This window comes from Ictalurus furcatus, chromosome 14 (genome assembly GCF_023375685.1).
Source record: "Ictalurus furcatus strain D&B chromosome 14, Billie_1.0, whole genome shotgun sequence".
Taxonomy (NCBI): Eukaryota; Metazoa; Chordata; class Actinopteri; order Siluriformes; family Ictaluridae; genus Ictalurus; species Ictalurus furcatus.
In genome coordinates, this window is record NC_071268.1 from 7,261,036 (window position 1) to 7,279,371 (window position 18,336).

The following is an 18,336-nucleotide window of genomic DNA, read 5'->3' on the forward strand; positions in this document are numbered from 1 at the left end:
AAAGTCAGAACTGTAAGTCAAGGCAACCCAGCTTGTGTTATACTCTTAAATATTAGAGGGAGTACCAATGAAGGTCCTCTGGTGAATGGTAAAACATCTAGTTTCTTGACTACTATTAAGACATTTCAAAAGGACTTAAAACTTTTATAAATATAGACAGGTGAGAAATGAAAGGAAAAACCAACATAAAACATCTTAGTAAGGTTTTTGGCCAGCTTCATGCACCTTGGCAAGTCTTATACAAGTCTCTGGAACTGTATTAAAGAAATGCACAACCTTTTTTTCTAAAAGATATTAAATTAATTGGTGTTTTGATGTTGGTAAGTGAGATCGCTGTTTAACACATCGCTCCAAAATCTCCCATAGGTGTTCAGGATTTGGATCTGCTGAGTGTGATGGCCATACCATATGACTTACGCCATTTACTCATCAAACAATTCAGTGAGCCTTTGTGTCCTGTGTATGGGGGCTGAGGCATCCTGGAGGAGACTACTCTCATCAGGATAGAACTGTTTAATCACGGGATAAAGATGACCTATGTCAGTATCTGTGACTTCTGTAGGTATGTCTAGAAATGCTCAGGGACGGTCCCAATTAAATCGTATTAGACATACAGTATAATAATACTAAAATATAACACTAAACAGTATGAGACTGATTGAGTTACCATCCTACCTGCCACCCACACCATGATGAGGATCTCGGTCCATGAGAAGCGAGTGGTCTTCACTCTGAAGATCTGCAGTGGGTAGTCTGTGACCGTGACGTTGGGCAGAGTGCTAATGCCCTCAAACCGGTCAGATGCATTAAAGACCAGCAGGCAGAGGAAGATGATGAAGGACGCAGCATGTGCCACAAACTTCATGAAGGGACTGCGCAAGACTTTACCCAGCTGGAAACATTCAAACAGCAAAGTCAAATATTTGCTCATGGACAGCAGGGTGTTCCACATATACAACATTGACATACACCATTACCTAGAGCATGGGGAGTAAAATTGGCCATGCTCTCTGGATGGGAGGGATGGTGTTACTCTTTCTATCCTGTCAATCATAGTGACACTAGCCAATTGTGGGTGCCTGTGAGCTCATGTAGAGTATGTGGACTTCACTTTGAGTGTGTTACACTGCACTGAGAGGAAGTACATCTTAGCCTTCATCCTCCCCAGTTGATAGCTGTTATATGCTAGGTAGGTGGGAAATAGCAGGCACGTAAGAACTGAAATGAGTGGAGAACGTAAGTAACTTAAGTCTGACCAAATGAAATAATTTGTTGCTTTACCATGTCGTAGAATTGAGAAAATGTCAAGTGAAATTTTACTTATTGTGCTGTTGCTTTGTCATGAAAAACATTAGTCGCACACACACACACACACACACACACACACACACACACACAGAAAATGAATGATGATGTATAACTTCATCAATTACTAGCGAGTACATAGGGTTCGGCTTCCATTCTGTGATTCGGATTGTTCTCTTACTACAAGGCAATGTGTCAAAATTACTGATTGTGGTAATCGTACATAAGCCACAGAGGTATAATGGACTTGGCTAGTTATTCATTATAGGCATGACTACCTCCTTCATCTCTAACTATCAAACATAGCCAGGAGAATAAAAAATAAAGACAACTAAAGGTTTTCAATGAAGGTCAGTTTAAATTCCACCACTGTATGGAGGTGGAATGTATTGGACTCAAATGTTAACCTTTATTACAAAAACAACAACAGCTTGATGAAGTTAGGGGTCATTTGCAAGCAGAAGCCTGTTTCACGAAGCTAGTTTAGGTAAGTTTGAGTTTAGTTTGAGCAAACTCAAGAGCAGTCTCAAGAATTTGTATTGGTTTTTAGCGGGTTTCATCACCATGGTAACTTACGCTACATGGCTAACCTGCTCCGGAGCAGGTTTTATTCTGGGTAAGAAAACTTTGACCCATCTTGGACCAATCAGCTGCGAGCAAAGCGATATAAATCTGATGCATGCAAGTTAATCCTTTAGTGGTTTACGGTTCTTTGCGAGTGATACATCATGTGTCATCCTAATATATTTTCACAAATTGATGTTTATTTTATTAATATTTAATTTAAAAAATTACATTTATATTAAATGAAATTACATGAAAGATGTTGGGGTGAAAAGTTTTCAATCTATTTATTCTCATTGTGAGCCTATAAATGTAAATACGCATTTACACAATCAGTAATGCTCCTGAGCTTTGGCAGCCGCAATGGTGTTGCTTTTTGCAGTTAGTGTAGGTTTAAATTCCTCATATTTCCGCATAATAATTTCTTGCTCCTCGACCGGAAGTATGCACACCTGCTTTCTTTCCATGTTGAATGCTATTGGCTGTTTGCTGCAAACGTCTGCCGTTTATGTGCACGCGCACGCTGAGTAAACCATGATTCAGGGTTAAAACCTGGGTTGACTGACACAGTTGATAATCAGAGTCATGAAACCTGTTAACCTTAATTAACCCGGATTGGATTTGTTTGGTTTTGACAACTCAAAACTTACTCTGCAACTCTGAGTTTGTTCAACTCGCGTCGTGAAACAAGCCTCAGAGGATTACATTAACTCATGTGGTGATCCAAGTGGGTCCCATGGCTGCTTAATGGAGTCTCAAAATCCAAGAAGCCATGGATGGTTGCACATGTTTCCTCTCATTCTTATAATGTAAAAGTAACATATCATTTAAAAAAAAAAAAAAAAAAAGTTACTTTAGAACATCTATAAAGTTACTGAGTAATACGCTTTGGAAATATAAATATATTTTAATCCCTCTGTTAAAATCACAGCAAAGGCTGACATTTGATGCAAAACATGAATACTATCTTGGCTGTTTAATGTAATAGAAGATTTATTAGATCGTAACAATTTGCTCGTTTCTCATGTACATTCTGTTCTTAAATTGAATATGTGGCATGACCATCTGACCTTGTCGAGAAATAAGAAGTCACCCACCAGTGAGTTCCAGGCTAAATATAAAGGTTAATCCACATTACTCTGCAATGTCATCTTGCCATTTTCATCTCCTAGTGACAGATCTGCCAGAGTGACTCGTTTCATACCGTCTGCTAATACTCCACAAAAAACAAACAAACAAACAAACAAACAAACAAACAAAAAAAACCCCAAACAAACAAACAAAAACACTCACTCTTTTAGAAATCACTGTCTTACCTGGACACATAAAAATAATAATGCCTGCATAAAAGCAAAATGACAAGCACTCACTGCAGCATGTCAATACTAAAGTACATTTCTCTGGCTATTCATAATTGAACTAAATGATTGAGTTATAAAATTAAGTTCCTGATCATGATAATAACGATAACGTAGATTAAACACCATAGTACAGTCTGCGTATTGTGCTCTGAACATTTAAACATTAAATAATGGTATAAGGAAAAAAACGAGGATCCAAGCCATTGCGTGGAACATGAATAAAGAGAACATTTTACAGAACAGAACAGAACATTTTAATAATAACAATGATACATATTTGACCATTTTAAGGCTTTATTTTAAGAAATTGTTTCATGGCACATTACCTTGCTGCATGGAGCAAACCAGTACCCCACAGCCAGCAGGGGGAGGCCTAGAGCTACCACCAGCACCACCAGACACTTCACTGCAATGGACTGCTCACGGAGACCTGACAGGTTTTCATACCAGATAGTCAACAGCTGCTGCTGGCAGTTAGGATGGGCTACAAACTGGAGAGGAAAGAAATGTTCAAGTATTTCAGTTTTCATGTATGTATAAGATAAGAAAAAGGTTTTCAAATAAAAGTCACTTCGTTATTGGATGACACATTAAGGAAAATATATCTTAACACAATACTTTAAGACAATACACAATATATAGGTTTGTTAACAACTGCCAGGGAAATCTCAGTGTTGCTTAAAAAAGGTTGATGATACTTTTATTGAACTTCTACAAACATGGCTACAAAAAAAAAAAAAAAAAAACCAAAAAAACAAACAACAAAAAAAAACCCCAAATCTGTAACTACATTTGAACATTTTTTACAATTTAAAGATTCTTTCAAGCAAACTACTTTAAAGTTTGTCAGTGTTATAAAAAATTCAAAAATGTTATGAAATTATATTGTTATACCGCTACAATATCAGTCTATTACAATATCAATATCATGATATTGTACTGTCACATCACTGAGAAAAACTTCTTCCATTCCATCTCGGCCTTGGTTGTTGGCATCATTATAAAAACTCTGAATGAGTTTCAATAAATGGATAAAACTTTCTAGTCACAAAGATTAATTATAGGCCATAAGAATGGATTTGGCTGCATGTATCACAATACTGAGAATACATAACACCCGAAACACTGTAGATTCACTGGCACTATGTGCTGCAGTAAACAACTTCATCTTTCTGACATTAACTGGCTTCTTATTCCAACAAATGCAATTCAGACCATAATAACACCAACGTTTTGAAAATATCATGCTTTATTTATGTTTATACTGCAGAGCTGATGAATTCTTGATTCTGATTTGAAAGTGTTGGTTTATTTTCAAGTCAATCATAATGTGCTTGTACTAATACCTTATCATTACTACAGTAACAACTTAAACAGGGACTTGTATGACTGACACTCCATATAAACTGATTAGAAAATATGTATAATTGTTGAAACGGTGATGTTTTCTTTATGGTGTATTTATGGAACGAGTCTCTAGTGTCAGCGCCTTAAAAAAGACAGAGGTTTTCCAACACATGAGAGTCCTTCAGGATGGAGCACTTTGGAGGTTCACGGTAACATGGCAAACTGCATTGTTACATTTTATTCACTTCAAGAGAGTTAATAAGATAATATTTGTGGTACAACTAGAATAAAAGTCTTCGATATGTGCAGTTATTAGAAAATAATCCACTTCTGAGTGGTATCAGTGACTTTGCTTTGCATCGGGCTGCATCACACCACCCCATCATTGATTAATTTCCTATAACAGAGTGTCCCCAAATGTTATATTCCTTGCTAAATTGACCAACCCTACAGTGAATCCGTCAATATTCTTCATATAATTTCCATCAAATCAATGCAAATCCTGGTTCTTTACACTTTTTTTGTCTGGTAAAGGCATTTTACTGATTTTGCACACTCTTAACACCAATAATAAGAGTTGGAGATCCAAGCAAAGTGTATAGAGCCAAACAGCTTGTTTGACTGAAGCAGTTGCTGAAAGGATAGATGGCCATTTGCATGTTAAGTGGGAATGTCAGAGAAACAGAGAGCAGTCATAATAATCCCATTAACAGATCTGACTTAATTCTGGAGTGATGTATTCAGTGGCAGATCTGGGGAACAGCAGAGACAGTAATGATGGTTGAAGAGAGTTCTCCGTGTTTATGCTTGGACCCACAGCTGGTCTATGCCTCAAAATGTGCACTTGGTGTGGAGAGTGAGATTAGACCCTTGCCTGAGAAACAGCATCCAGAGGCCAGGATGGAGAGACTGAGGACTGGGTGATGGGTTGAATTTTGTTCAGCGGTGAAAGTGTGAAGCATTTTTAACACATCCTTCACGGATACTGTCATGTAATTACCAACAATGACAGCAAAAAGACTGAGAGGAATATCAACATGCCACTCTTCATCTTCATCATCACAGTAAAGACCAGCATAATCAGAATCTGAATGTGAAAAATGAAAGTGTGTTTCATTGGAAAAACCAATTAAAATGATCATGACTCTGCCTAGAAGAGACCGTTCACTAGAAGTCAGTGATTGGGTAAGGAGTTTTTTACTCAGAGAAGCTGCCAACATTTGCATGTACTTCACATTAACATCATTTAGCAGACACTCTTTTCCAGAACGACTTATAGATGTGCACTGAATTTTCTGTTGAAAATATGTCCTCATGTTAGTACAACTAGAACCCTGTTACATACAATAGGTTACAGTGAGAGTTATTGTGGCAAAGAAGACCATATAGGATTTTTTAAATAATAAGATATGTAGATGTAGTGCTTGTTTAAGTACTTAGTGAAGAGGTCTTCAGTTTTTTTTTGAAGACAGATAAAGAATTAGTTGTTTGGACAGCCAAGAGAAGTTCATTACACCACCTGGTTGCCAGGACAGAGTTGGTGGTCTTGGTGAATGTCTTCTTTGTGCCTGTCACACTGTCTATCTTGGAGCTCTGAAGCTCACACAGAAGGAATTGCACACAGCACAACCACAGGATGGACAGTCCAGAAATCTGGGCTTTATTGAAGAGTGGAAAAAACATATGAAATTATGTTTGGTGTTTGCCAAAACGCATGCTGAATACTCAGCAAATATGCAAGAAGGTTGTTGAGTCTGATGAGAGAAAAATTTTACATTTTGGCTGTGGCATAAAGCACTATGTTTGGCAGAATCGCAACACTGATCATAACTGTGAGAACACCATCCCCAAAGTGAACCATGGTGGTGGTAGCATCAAATTGTGTGAAAGCTTTTCATCAGCAGGGACAGAAAAAGTGATCAGGGTAGAGCTCAAGATGGATGGAGCCAAATACAGGGCAATACTAGAAGGAAACCTGTTTCAGTCTGCAGAGAATTGAGACTGAGGCGGAGCTTGCCATCCAACAGGACAATGTTGAAAAAAAGCTACACTGGGGTGGTTTACAGCCGTGTACCTGAATGTGTTAGAATGGCCTAGTCAAGTTTAAGACTTCAATCTCATTGAGAATCTGTGACAAGACTTGAAAATTGCTCTTCAACAATGACCTCCATCCAATCTACCTGAGCTTGGGCAATTTTTCCAGGAAGAAAGGGAAAATTATTAGGATCCATATGTGGAAAGCTGATAGAGAAATATCCCAGAAGCTTTGTAGCTGTAATTGTAGCCAAACATTGTACTGACTTAGATCATCCATCCATCCATCCATCCATTTTCTATACCACTTATTCTTACTGGGTCGTGGGGAACCTGGAGCGTACCCCAGGGGGCATGGGGCACAAGGCGGGGGACACCCTGGATGGGGTTGACTTAGATCAATAAAAACGTATTATTTACTTGCCATAACAGATTACTAGGGTCTGCACCAAGTCCATTATATCAATTAATAAATTAAACTATTATCTCCTTAAATCAGAAATGACTACAGTTCTCTGAGTACAAGAGAGAATTCTCTCGTCTAGCTCAGGATACAAGACTTAGTACATGCTGAAAAGGTAAATCACGGTTTCTGGGCCAAAGCTAAGATCACTGCTTACGCAGAGGATGGATGCTGGCGGTTTTGTTCTCTGGTGTACACGTGGGTCTGATTTGAGTTAGTAGGTTAATTGCGTGTATCTAATGGGAATTATAGGTGTTAAATTCATATCTGCCCTACTTAACATAGCCCTGCTGCTTGATATATCAATGATATGTTTCAAAATATGTCTAATTATCCTAAAAAATATGACGTCAAGTGAAGTGAAGGTAGAACAGCTATGACTATTCTGACAAAGGAGTAAAAAAAACAATCTTTATATACATCATCTATACTATATAGAGTATAACCTTAATAAATGAAGCCACATTATGTGTTGGAATGAATAAAAACACTTTAATAGTGCATAGCTGACCTCAATTGACCATGCTTTAAAAATTAGATTAACATTGCCAGTAATCTCCAGTTCACATCAGATTCTTATCACAAAACCATCACTCACACTTGAATGACCAGATAGTTAGACACCCTTTGAGATTCACACTACAGTATTACAAGTCTTTTACCGTTAGCTTTGTGAGAAACTAATCTTAAATAACTTTAAAACTGTATAGTTTTATGATCAGAAAGCTATAAGATTGCAGCCAGGCACCTGTCTGAGCAATCGTAACTCACAGCCAGTTTGTAATCACCGTTAGAATCAGTTCACAAGGAATTACATTCATGGCTAAATCTCACAGCTGTGCTAAATCAGTATTGGACAACTTTTAGCTCTTCCCCTTTGAATCTCACATAATGACATGCAGCTGACCCAGGAGCTGATGCATACATGGGTCAAACATTAAAATTTCAAAACACCAAAAAAAAAAAAGAAAAAAAAAAAAAAGAAAAAGTAATGTTCCAAAAATACCATAGAGACATCTAGTGACTTTTTTTGTTTGCTTAATTATTTTAGATTAGCATTGTAATATAAGCTGACAGTTTTTTACTTATTTCTCCATTATTATGAACATAAAATATTCAGGTAAAAAAAAAATTGTAGTCGCATAAACTAATTGGTTTTCCTAGTGGTCATTTATATCCCACTTTATTGACCGCTGAGATCCTCTTTTAGTTCAGTGGTAAAGCCGAAACATCCTATAATTAAAAGAATTGATAAAATGTCTAACAAATCTTCCAGACTCGACTAATATATTGCCTTCACAAAGATGAGGAAATTAGCTGATATAAACTCTATTCCTGAATCTTTTGAAAAGCAAATGATATGGCAAACAAAATGTGTTTAAATTCTGTCAGCCAGCTGGTTATTTCTACCACTAAATTATTCACACAACATCGATGAGTATAATATTATAAAAATGTCACCAGCATACATTCTATTTAAATGACATGATTAGAATGATATCCACATATATGTTACATATTAGGACCGCGCAGCAGTATACATTAATTAAACATGATGGTTTTGATTGAAAACAGTAATACTGGTCTCGGCTATTGTCAAAACAGCTATTCATTATTCATAATGGCCATGTTTTTGGAATATAAAGAAGGTGACTTGGTGGAATTCCTCATAAGAACACCATGTACGTCCATTTTGCATATGAAAATGTACACTGATGATGTGATAAAGATCGCTTGTTTTCTGATTGTAAATGTGTTTAAAAAAATAACGAAAGAGTTTTTCCATGATTTTTGGAGATGATATAAAGCCAAGAGTTTGTAACTTATTTCTGAAAACCAAAATAGGGACCCGCCCTCCAGACATACAGTATTTCCACACACACACACACGATATGAAATACACAGGACTGAGGAGTACACTGTATTTCATCCTGTTATATCTCAGGATGGAGCATTCAGAGACAGTAGCAGATGGAGGGAGCAATTAGTGGAATTAGCTGTTACGGGTGGTTATATATTAAACTGAGCATATGGTGGGGAAAGCACGCAGACTGCACATGTCATGTACATTACAGCAGAAGAGGCCAAGCTGAGCTACTTGCCTTCTTGACTTCATATTTGATAGCCAGTTTGACTCTACTGATGAGAGAGCGATGGTGCTGGCCCGCCGCCAGCTCCGCAGATACGTCTCCATTCAGTATGGCCTCCACCTCCTCTGTGTCTCTGCACAGGTCCAGCACGCCCACCACAAAGTCCTTACACTGCATAGACAATTTCCTGTAGTCATTCTGAGAGAGATAGAGACAGAGAGATGGTGTGAGAGAGAGACATAGATACAGAGGTAAACAGAGAGTGAGAGACAGACACACAGAGAGATAGAAAGAAATAGACAAAGAGAAAGAAAAAGACAAAGAGTGAGAGTGAAACAAAGACAGACAGACATAGCAATAAACAGCAAGGAGCTTGAGAGAGATACAGAGACAGAGATAGACAAAAGAGAGAGACAGAGACAGAGAGAGAGAAGGTAGGATCTCTGTTAACACAACAGAACAAAACAGCAAATACATAATTTTGTTAATAAGAGTTAATTAAAGAAAAAAAACAACAACAAAAACGAAGCTTGTCACATTACAGAGAAACCGGAAGTCCCAGTGTCCTCTCTCCTGAAGACGTTCTGATTCCCTTTCCAACTTTTCCCAAAAACTTAAAGTTTTAAAGCTTCATGTACGTCTGACTGGTACAAAGTTCTAACACTGGCGACTCCTTCCAAAAATGTTAAATAAACATCTCCTTACAGAACAGTACAACAATTACACAAACCTTTTTAATCTGTTGATCTGGAGCATCCGTCATATACAGTAAATCCCTGTGTGACTCAACAAAGTCTTAAAAGAAGTGCATTCAAATAAACCTTGTATCTGGAAATACTAGTATCTGAATCATGTTCACGTAAACTGGAACTCATATAGACTTTTATACACCTTGTTATCCTGCTCAGAATGAGAGGATGTTACTGTTTCAGTTTCAACCCCTTTACTGGTTTAAAAAAAAATTGGCGTATATCCATTTTTCCTCACACTGACTGTGAGCTAGCGTTTGGCAGAATTGAGAGACTGTCAGCCAATAAGACGCGAGTGTTTCCACGCATTTTCCTGTAAACCCTGTCTGATTGGTCTCGCCTCCATTCACTGAAGATATACAGTAAAATTACAACACCGCCATCTTCTTTTACTGGCGTTCAGTTACGTGGTGACAAACCGCTCTGAGTGGAGAATTATTCGGGGCTAAAGAAAAAATTTTGGGGCAAAACATGATTTAATTTAAAAATGCATTTTACTTAATATTGTTTTCTTAATAAATCTGTAATGCAAGTAACATAATTTTATTGACATAAGTAACTGTAATCAAATGACACAAATATAAAATGTAATGCGTTACGTTACTGCATTATCAGAAAAAGTCATTAGATTACAGTAATGCGTTACACCAAACTCTGGTTGTGACTGAATGCTTAATGACTAGTGTCTCCTCAGTACTAGCACTTAACGTGTCTGCCAAATGAATAAATGGGAACAGAAATGAAAACGATGGTTTGGACTCGCTTTGGCATACTGGACCAGCAGCAGCAGCAGATTCTACTTGACAACGTTTGAATTAGCAGAAGATGCTGAATGTCCCGCTTGGCTGGGTGTGATACTAATACTTTGACTGTTTCCTCCATGAAGCAAACCAACCATGCTGTCAAATTCAATTACGGCTTAGTAGAACATCAAGTCTTCAAGAACAGTTCTTGTCTGAAGGGATTTGATATGAGGGGCACTGTTGTGCACATTTACCTCATCAAAGCCAGGCTTATTCAGTCCAGGACGTCTGTATATAACTGTTATACATTGAAAAAGTGAGATAACAGTATCTGCTGAGAAGAGCTAATTAAACGTCTTAACCAACCCTGTGAATAAAAACCTCAGAACAAAAAACATTTATACATTATCATAAAGAAGTAATAATAAAATTCAAGTTGTATAAAATGCAATATTTTTTTCATAAGGAAAAAAAAAAAGCTCTGAATTGGTGCTATGTTAAATTAAAAAGTATATTTTTTAACGCCTGTGTGAAAAGTATTCAAGCAGAGCATATCGTTAATACTGACAAACAATTTTCAGAGGTTGCTATAATGAAGTTTTCTGTCAGGAGATGTTTAGTTAGCATTTATGGAAGGAGTCTCCAGTCTCAGCACTTTCTAACAGTCAGAGGAAAAGATTTAGGGTTTCTATACAATGGAAGGTATAGTTGGTAGCTTTTATTACTTTCATATTTTGTATGAAATTGAACAAAATCCACCTTCACTTATTCAAAATCATACAAAGATTGACTTCATCTACTTTCCTGTGGAGTATTATTTACTTACTATTACTTAAAAGTTCATTACAATATTAGATAAAGATATATAAAATATTAAATTATTTTTATTTTAATGTAGAATGATTATACAGCCTACACAGCACTCATTCCATGTAAACTTTTTTCTTCTTCTTCTTTTTAGTGCATTTGGTGGCTAAATAATCAATGACTCTCTCAATATACAGGGCTAAGAGCTTTGATTAGGGAAAGAGAAAACAAAGATAAATTAAAATCTTATATCATGGACACACTATGTAGATTTACACTACAGTGATTATTTATATTCACTGTAAGACATTTCAAACTTTTTAACTTGAGTTCAATATCCAAAACTGTTCATGACAATTGGAGTTAAAGAGAAGAAATAAGTTCACGTAATGGGGCTATCATGTTTTACAGTGTTCTTAATTGCTGACACTATTTGGATAGTATGCTTTAGGCAGGCTATGATCTATCTATAGCCAGACTATCAACTTATTCTCTACAGCAGGCGTGTCCAATCTTATCCAGAAAGCACTGGTGTGGGTGCAGGTGTTCATTCCAACCAATCAGAAGCCACGCCTGAGTCTACTGAAAGCCAGGATCAACTGATTAAACAGGTAGACACCCCTGCTGTATAGTTTGGCAAATTAATGTTGATCATTAAATGGTGTCAGGAGAGTCCAAAACTGAATCCAGTTACATAAAATTGCTAGCTTACAATTTTTCATATAAACAACTAACATGACAGTACGGTCACAACACTTTTCTTTGCAATGCTTAACCATTATTGATTAGCTTAAGGCTATAAATAAGACATTTTTTTGAAGTTGGTTGTCATGCTTTATTTCACAATGGTGCTTTATATTACCGCCTTTTACTAGCGCATCGGACCCTGAACCCTGAACAGATGAGACACATACGTTATATTTTTTTAGTCCATTCATTTTTAAAGTTCATTTTTGTTTTAGATTCACTATTGAGACCAGAGAGAGTAAATAAAATGAAAAATCTCTGAAAGATTGTGAAAGCTCTTCTGAGCTAATGTTTGTCACCCAGTAGCTAGGCTTTGGTCTGATGAGCTGGGCTCAGCTAATTCATTTACATGTGTACTAAATTCATTTACATCTGGACTGAAGTTATTACCTGGTTAGTCATTTATATAATTAAATCAATACATGCTTTTAACCTTTGTCTGAGCCTATTTCCTCCATTGTTTTTAGGTAGCAGACTTTTGTTTTGTCTCCTACAAGACACTGTAAACCAAAGCATATTCATATTTGACATTAAAGCAGGTAGGTGCATGTTAAAGCCATAAAATATCAAAAATCAAACAGCACCACAAAACTAGAAGTACACATTTGATACAATATGGAAATATGTAAGACTTTATAAACATATAATACAAAGCAAGACATAGCTGTAACTGATCAGACACAGATGAGAACAGTTATAATAATAATAATAATAATAATAATAATAATAATAATAATAAAATTCACTGAATTTTTTGTAGCATTTTGTTGACAAATCAGCTCTTGTGATTTAATAATGGCATATAATAACAATTGCTGAATGTCAAAGTAAATCGCTTTGGATAAAAGCATCCACTAAATCAGCAAATGCAAAATTATTCTCAACAAGTGTCTCTATCATCCAATAAAGCTCTGCTCAGGTCATTTCCGCTGATCGGATGGCAGACTAATCCCCCAGCATGCACTGCTATTGAGCACCTGTGCCAAGATCATGATGATCTCAAGTTTATTGCTCTCAGCAAGGGTCATATCACCTCTCCTGATGAACAAGCACACCACAACTACATATGAAAACCCACATTTGTCAGAAAAAAAAGTGTTTAATAGAGCCCTAGAAACAGAACAACAATGTAAATCATAAACGTTTGATTTACTGCTGTATTTCGTGAAGGTTTTGAACGGTTGCACCATCCAGCAATGGCATACGATCTACAACAGTGACAAGAACCTTCACGATTCTTCAAAGCCATGTCCTAAATTTCATGCACAATGCTATGCCTTCAGCTAAATGAAATGGACAAATATAGCAAAAAGTAGCAACAGATGTCCCATCAACCCAGGTCATCCTTTTTATTTTATAACACAAATGAAAATGTTATTTTATAATGCCCTAATATATATTACATATATATCTTTTATTATTAAGATAACAATATTTATGGAAGCAGACACACAAATTGTTTTTCTATGCTCAGTAACAATCCTGATAGCAGGAGTGTGAGCACAGATGGGAATGTAAATAAAAGATGAAGAGACCGCGAAAAAAAAAAGAAAATCTGTTCAAGGCAAAATGATTGGAACATTATTATTTTTTTTTATTCATTATATTGTTTTATATTCATTAATTGAGCCTAGTAAATTGTATACTGAAGTGGAAAAAAAACATTCGTACTGTCACACTTTTAGTAAATATTTCAAAATGGACTATTTTGAAGCCAACATGTTATTAGGCTGGCAAATTCAAAACAATTTGCTCAGCTAAAGTTGTATGAAAAGATACTAAGTTTCTACTTCTTCAAACAAAATCCAACCACATTACCCTTGTCTGTTCAAATCCATACAAATCTCTCAAGCAATCAGATTTCAAGTATTTGAACAAAAAAAAACATTAAATCATCAGGAAGTCTAACCATTCCCAGCCATCGTACCTTAAACTCCTTCTCGATGTTGGCCAGTTTGGCGAGCTCATTGCTGAGCTCCAGGGCGGTGAGAACGGGGTCTTCACTGGAGAGTGAGAGGTATGCAGGGCTGGCCAGACCACGGTATGCGTTGATTCTGGACCTGGAGTGGCTGAACGAGTCCTTCCTGTGTTTCTCCGTGCAGTCGGCGCACTTGCAGAAGTAGTCGTGCGGCCGCTCGATGCGTGCACCTTTTATCAGCAGCATGTGCACCACTTCGTACTTGTGGCAGTGGGCGGCTAGGATGATAGGTGTGATGTCAGGTGAGAAGCGAGTGCCGTCTTCGTCGTATGAATAAAAGTCGTCGTCCTGCAGCTCGCATGGGCTGCGCGTGAGCCTCTCTCCACCAGCGAATGATGGGTGGCCCAGCAACGCCTCCACAATGCGCACGTAGCCCTTTGAGATGGCCAGCAGGAGGGCATCGCCAACACGTGCCAGGTTCTCGCGCCGCAAGAGCAGCTCAGTCACTTCCAGGTGCTCGTTGCCTACGGCCAACTGCAGCCCATTTTGGCCCATGTAGTCCATACAGTTCACGTTAAGCGTGGGTGACTCTTCCAGCATCTTACGCACTACTGGGATGTTACCATACTCGGCTGCATCGAGGAAACGCTCCTCCTCGGCTGTCAGGCTGCTTCCACGTGCATTGAACATGAATGCTGGGCCACGAATTGCCTGCCGACGCCCTTTCTCACGCTGCAGGGTCATCCTCTGTGCTGGAAAAGAGTCCAAAGTTTTCCTGGAAGAAGAAATAGACAATTGATTTGCACCTTGCAAGGAAAAGGTTGTCTGACTAAAAAATCTCACTGTACTAAGATTAAACTTCCAGACCCTCCCAATTCAAGTGAGTGGAAACAGCTCTGTATTCCCCTGCCTACTTTTGTCTAATATGCTAATCTGTGTTGACATTGTCCCATCAGGTAGCTACCTCTGCGAAGGAACAGATGATTGACATTTGGTTTGGACTATTAACTCGTAGGGGGGGTCTGGTGACAGATGAAGTGAACACAGCGAGAGCAGCCGTCTTGGGAAAAATCCCTGTGGATAGTGCAAACTCATCCTGGTTTTAATAGCATTTTAATAAAACACAACAGATGCTACAGGTGGATGCCTCATCACAGCTCCTTCTGTGCCAATTTTAGAAAACATTTATGAACACAGTCATACAAGAAAGAACAACACAATCTATTTGAATATTCTGCATTTAAAGTATTTTACAGTTAGACTGTTTCCAATTTAAATACATACACTTCAGTGTTGTGAACTAGACATTGTTCATAGTTGAACATTTAATTAATGAATCTATAAACAAGTAGTGTTTCTCTTAAGAAACCTCGAGAGGAGCCAGACTCAAAAGAGATCTCATCCTATTCTGGGTAAAACCAGACAGTGGGATTACTACATTCCATCGATGGATTATCAACTAAATGTAGAAAGACATCCATATATGTACCTCTGATGTACCTCCTAATGAGAGCAACTCACAACTGCATGGCAACTTTGTGAATCTTTACTTAGTATATGCAAGTTAATGATGTTATTTTTGGTATACAACCTGTCCAAATATAGTCACACACTTTGAAAATAACAAGCAGGTCCTGATAGAATGTAATATCTGCATTTTTATTCTAAACTTTTGCATTTAATGCATTTCATTCATTGCAATTCATTGCCAGTAGGTAGTATTAGGAGGCCTATACATATATTTAATTTTATACTAATAAAAATGGACAAAGTACATAAAACATAAGTGAAAGTATGGGTAGTGTGTCTAAATCCTAATTAAATGAAGTAGTTGGTAGACTGCAATATACCTGAGTAAAAAGTTATAAAGTGTCCAGTAATGTAAATGTACTAAAAAAATAAATTATTAAGTAAAAAATACATTATTTTATCTGAAATTAGAAATCAGGACATGATTCTTTTTCCCCTTTCAGAATGCTCTCACATTTGCAAATTCCTATTAAAAAAAAATTGTGAGTGTTAAGGTTAGATGTGGGGTTAGTGATTGTACCATTGATGCCTATGAAATTTAATGAAATCCATCCACAATCACAGTTGCTCGAGTTCGTACAGATTTCTCATAAAATAACAAGGTTCTTGTTTCTTTCAAGTTACTTTAATATATCGAGAGCAAGTGACAGAATCTATGAGCATAGACTGACGGTTGTTGCATCTGTACAAATGGGTAAGGATTTGATTGTATATTTGAAGTCTAGTAATAAATAAATTTACAGTGCACGCATCATTGACTGGATTTGTCTGAATAAAAAAATGGATTGGTTTTTCATGAAAATGTAACAGAAAATGTAAGATGTAAATGTAAGAGAGCATGTATTTACTTTATAAATCCTATAAACTGAAGTTAGTGTTCAATATATAATAATAACAATTTCTGGGGTCCATTCCAGCTCGAGCACACGCTGTCATTAACGAACTGAAATTCGTGTAAATTTTTAAAAGATTCTACTTTTCACTCAAGTTGTCAAGAATATTTGTAATGAATATTATTGTAATCTGTAATGCATATTGTTGTATTAAATTAGAAACGAATGCACAGTAGCATTCACAGCATTGTCACTAGCGTTGTCGCCTCTGAGACACTTGGACCCAACTGTATTCCAATAACATCAGTGTAATATCAAATATCTCCACTGTACACTCACTCGTTTTTTTTTTTTTTTCAAACCACAGCGATGAAAGGATGTTTGTGAGTAATAAGTAATAAATGCTAAATGGAATTACACTCCAAGTCTCAAGAGTCCATCAGCTTCCCTTTACAAGAGCATCAGTGGAGCAGAGGACTGTATTTCTGAGAGCAGAGCTGCTCATACTCGCTCCAGTTTACGGTCTCTTCACTGTAGAGTGGCTTAAAACGAGACGGTGATTTAACTTGGAACCAGATGTGAACATCCACAGTGCTTTCCACAGCCAATTTAGACCAATATTACTGCTCCTAATGTCTGCTTATTCAGTGGGCCGTTTAAGATGGCCTCAATCTACTCCAAAACATGATTTGTACAGAGAAGCTGATTTCAACTGGGGCAGAGAAAATCACCAGCATTTTGCTAATAATTTTTAAAAAAAAAATACGTTTAGAATGAAAGATTGTTTCTTTATACTGTAAATACAGTATATATTGCATTTTGAAGCTTTGTGACAGCATCTATTGTGCTGTATCTCTTCTCCACAGGAGGGTTAATAAAAGCGGATATGACAGATTTTATTGCTTTCCTGCACCTTACATGGTACTGTAATTCTTTGCACCTTTGCACCACATAATCACGTTCTGCACCTCAGGCAACTTACACTTCTGAATTATTCCCCCTTAAATGTTTCTGTTTGTGGTATGAACCTTTTACTTAAAGTAGATTTGCAGTGTTGCACCAGTATTTTAAGCTATACATACTGCAGACTACAACTCAATCCATACTTATTAAATTATGTAGTTAATTCAATAATTAATTAAAAACATGAAACACCATGTATTTATTCATTTATTTATTTATTTATTTATCTCTACCCATTGTGCTTAGCTTTGTACTTTGTGTTTGTAAGTTTGCCTTTTGTTTACTTTTGTCTATACTAAAAAATCAAAAATACATGAGGTAATTAATTTAAAATACCAGTTTGTTCTCCACATCTAAATCTTTAGATTTGTGTTTACAAGTTTGCTTTTATTTACTCTTGTCTTACTTTACTTACCTGTGGGGTTGTTTTTTTTTTTTTTCTTTTTCATTTAAAGTGTGGGATGTAGAACTGAAAGGCTTAAATTTGTTGTGTAATGTCCTTAATGACAATAAAGTTGACTTTGACAAATAAAGTGAATTAAATTAAATAACATTGTTTAAGAGAACCTAAAATGTATTCACTTCTTATTACACACAAAGCAAAACCATATGAAACCACCAGTGTTGCTAAGTGTTTGATCTATATGTGTCATTGAGACTTTTTTTAATTTATGGATTTCTCCTATGAGACATGTGAAGCCAGCCAACTACATCATTTCAAACTTCCGTTCATTCTGCGTCACAGGGCAGCAAAACACACTCGGAGGAATGCGTTATCTGCCCCCTTCTGCATGCATGAGCTCACACACACACACACACACACACACACACACACACACACACACACACAATCAAACCCCTGATGTGATAATGGAGACAAAA

The 18,336-nt window shown here is 36.9% G+C and overlaps 1 protein-coding gene across 1 annotated transcript in view; it reads right to left on the bottom strand.

Annotated features, from left to right (window-relative positions):
- Positions 1 to 18,336, bottom strand: part of trpc3 (transient receptor potential cation channel, subfamily C, member 3) — a 39,087-nt gene that overhangs the window by 13,315 nt on the left and 7,436 nt on the right. The window contains exons 2-5 of the mRNA XM_053641802.1: positions 14,138 to 14,903; positions 9,177 to 9,362; positions 3,557 to 3,721; positions 676 to 892 (exon numbers count right to left, since the gene is read on the bottom strand). Of these exons, the coding sequence (XP_053497777.1) occupies positions 676 to 892; positions 3,557 to 3,721; positions 9,177 to 9,362; positions 14,138 to 14,903 (1,334 nt within the window). The remainder of the gene's footprint in view (positions 1 to 675; positions 893 to 3,556; positions 3,722 to 9,176; positions 9,363 to 14,137; positions 14,904 to 18,336) is intronic.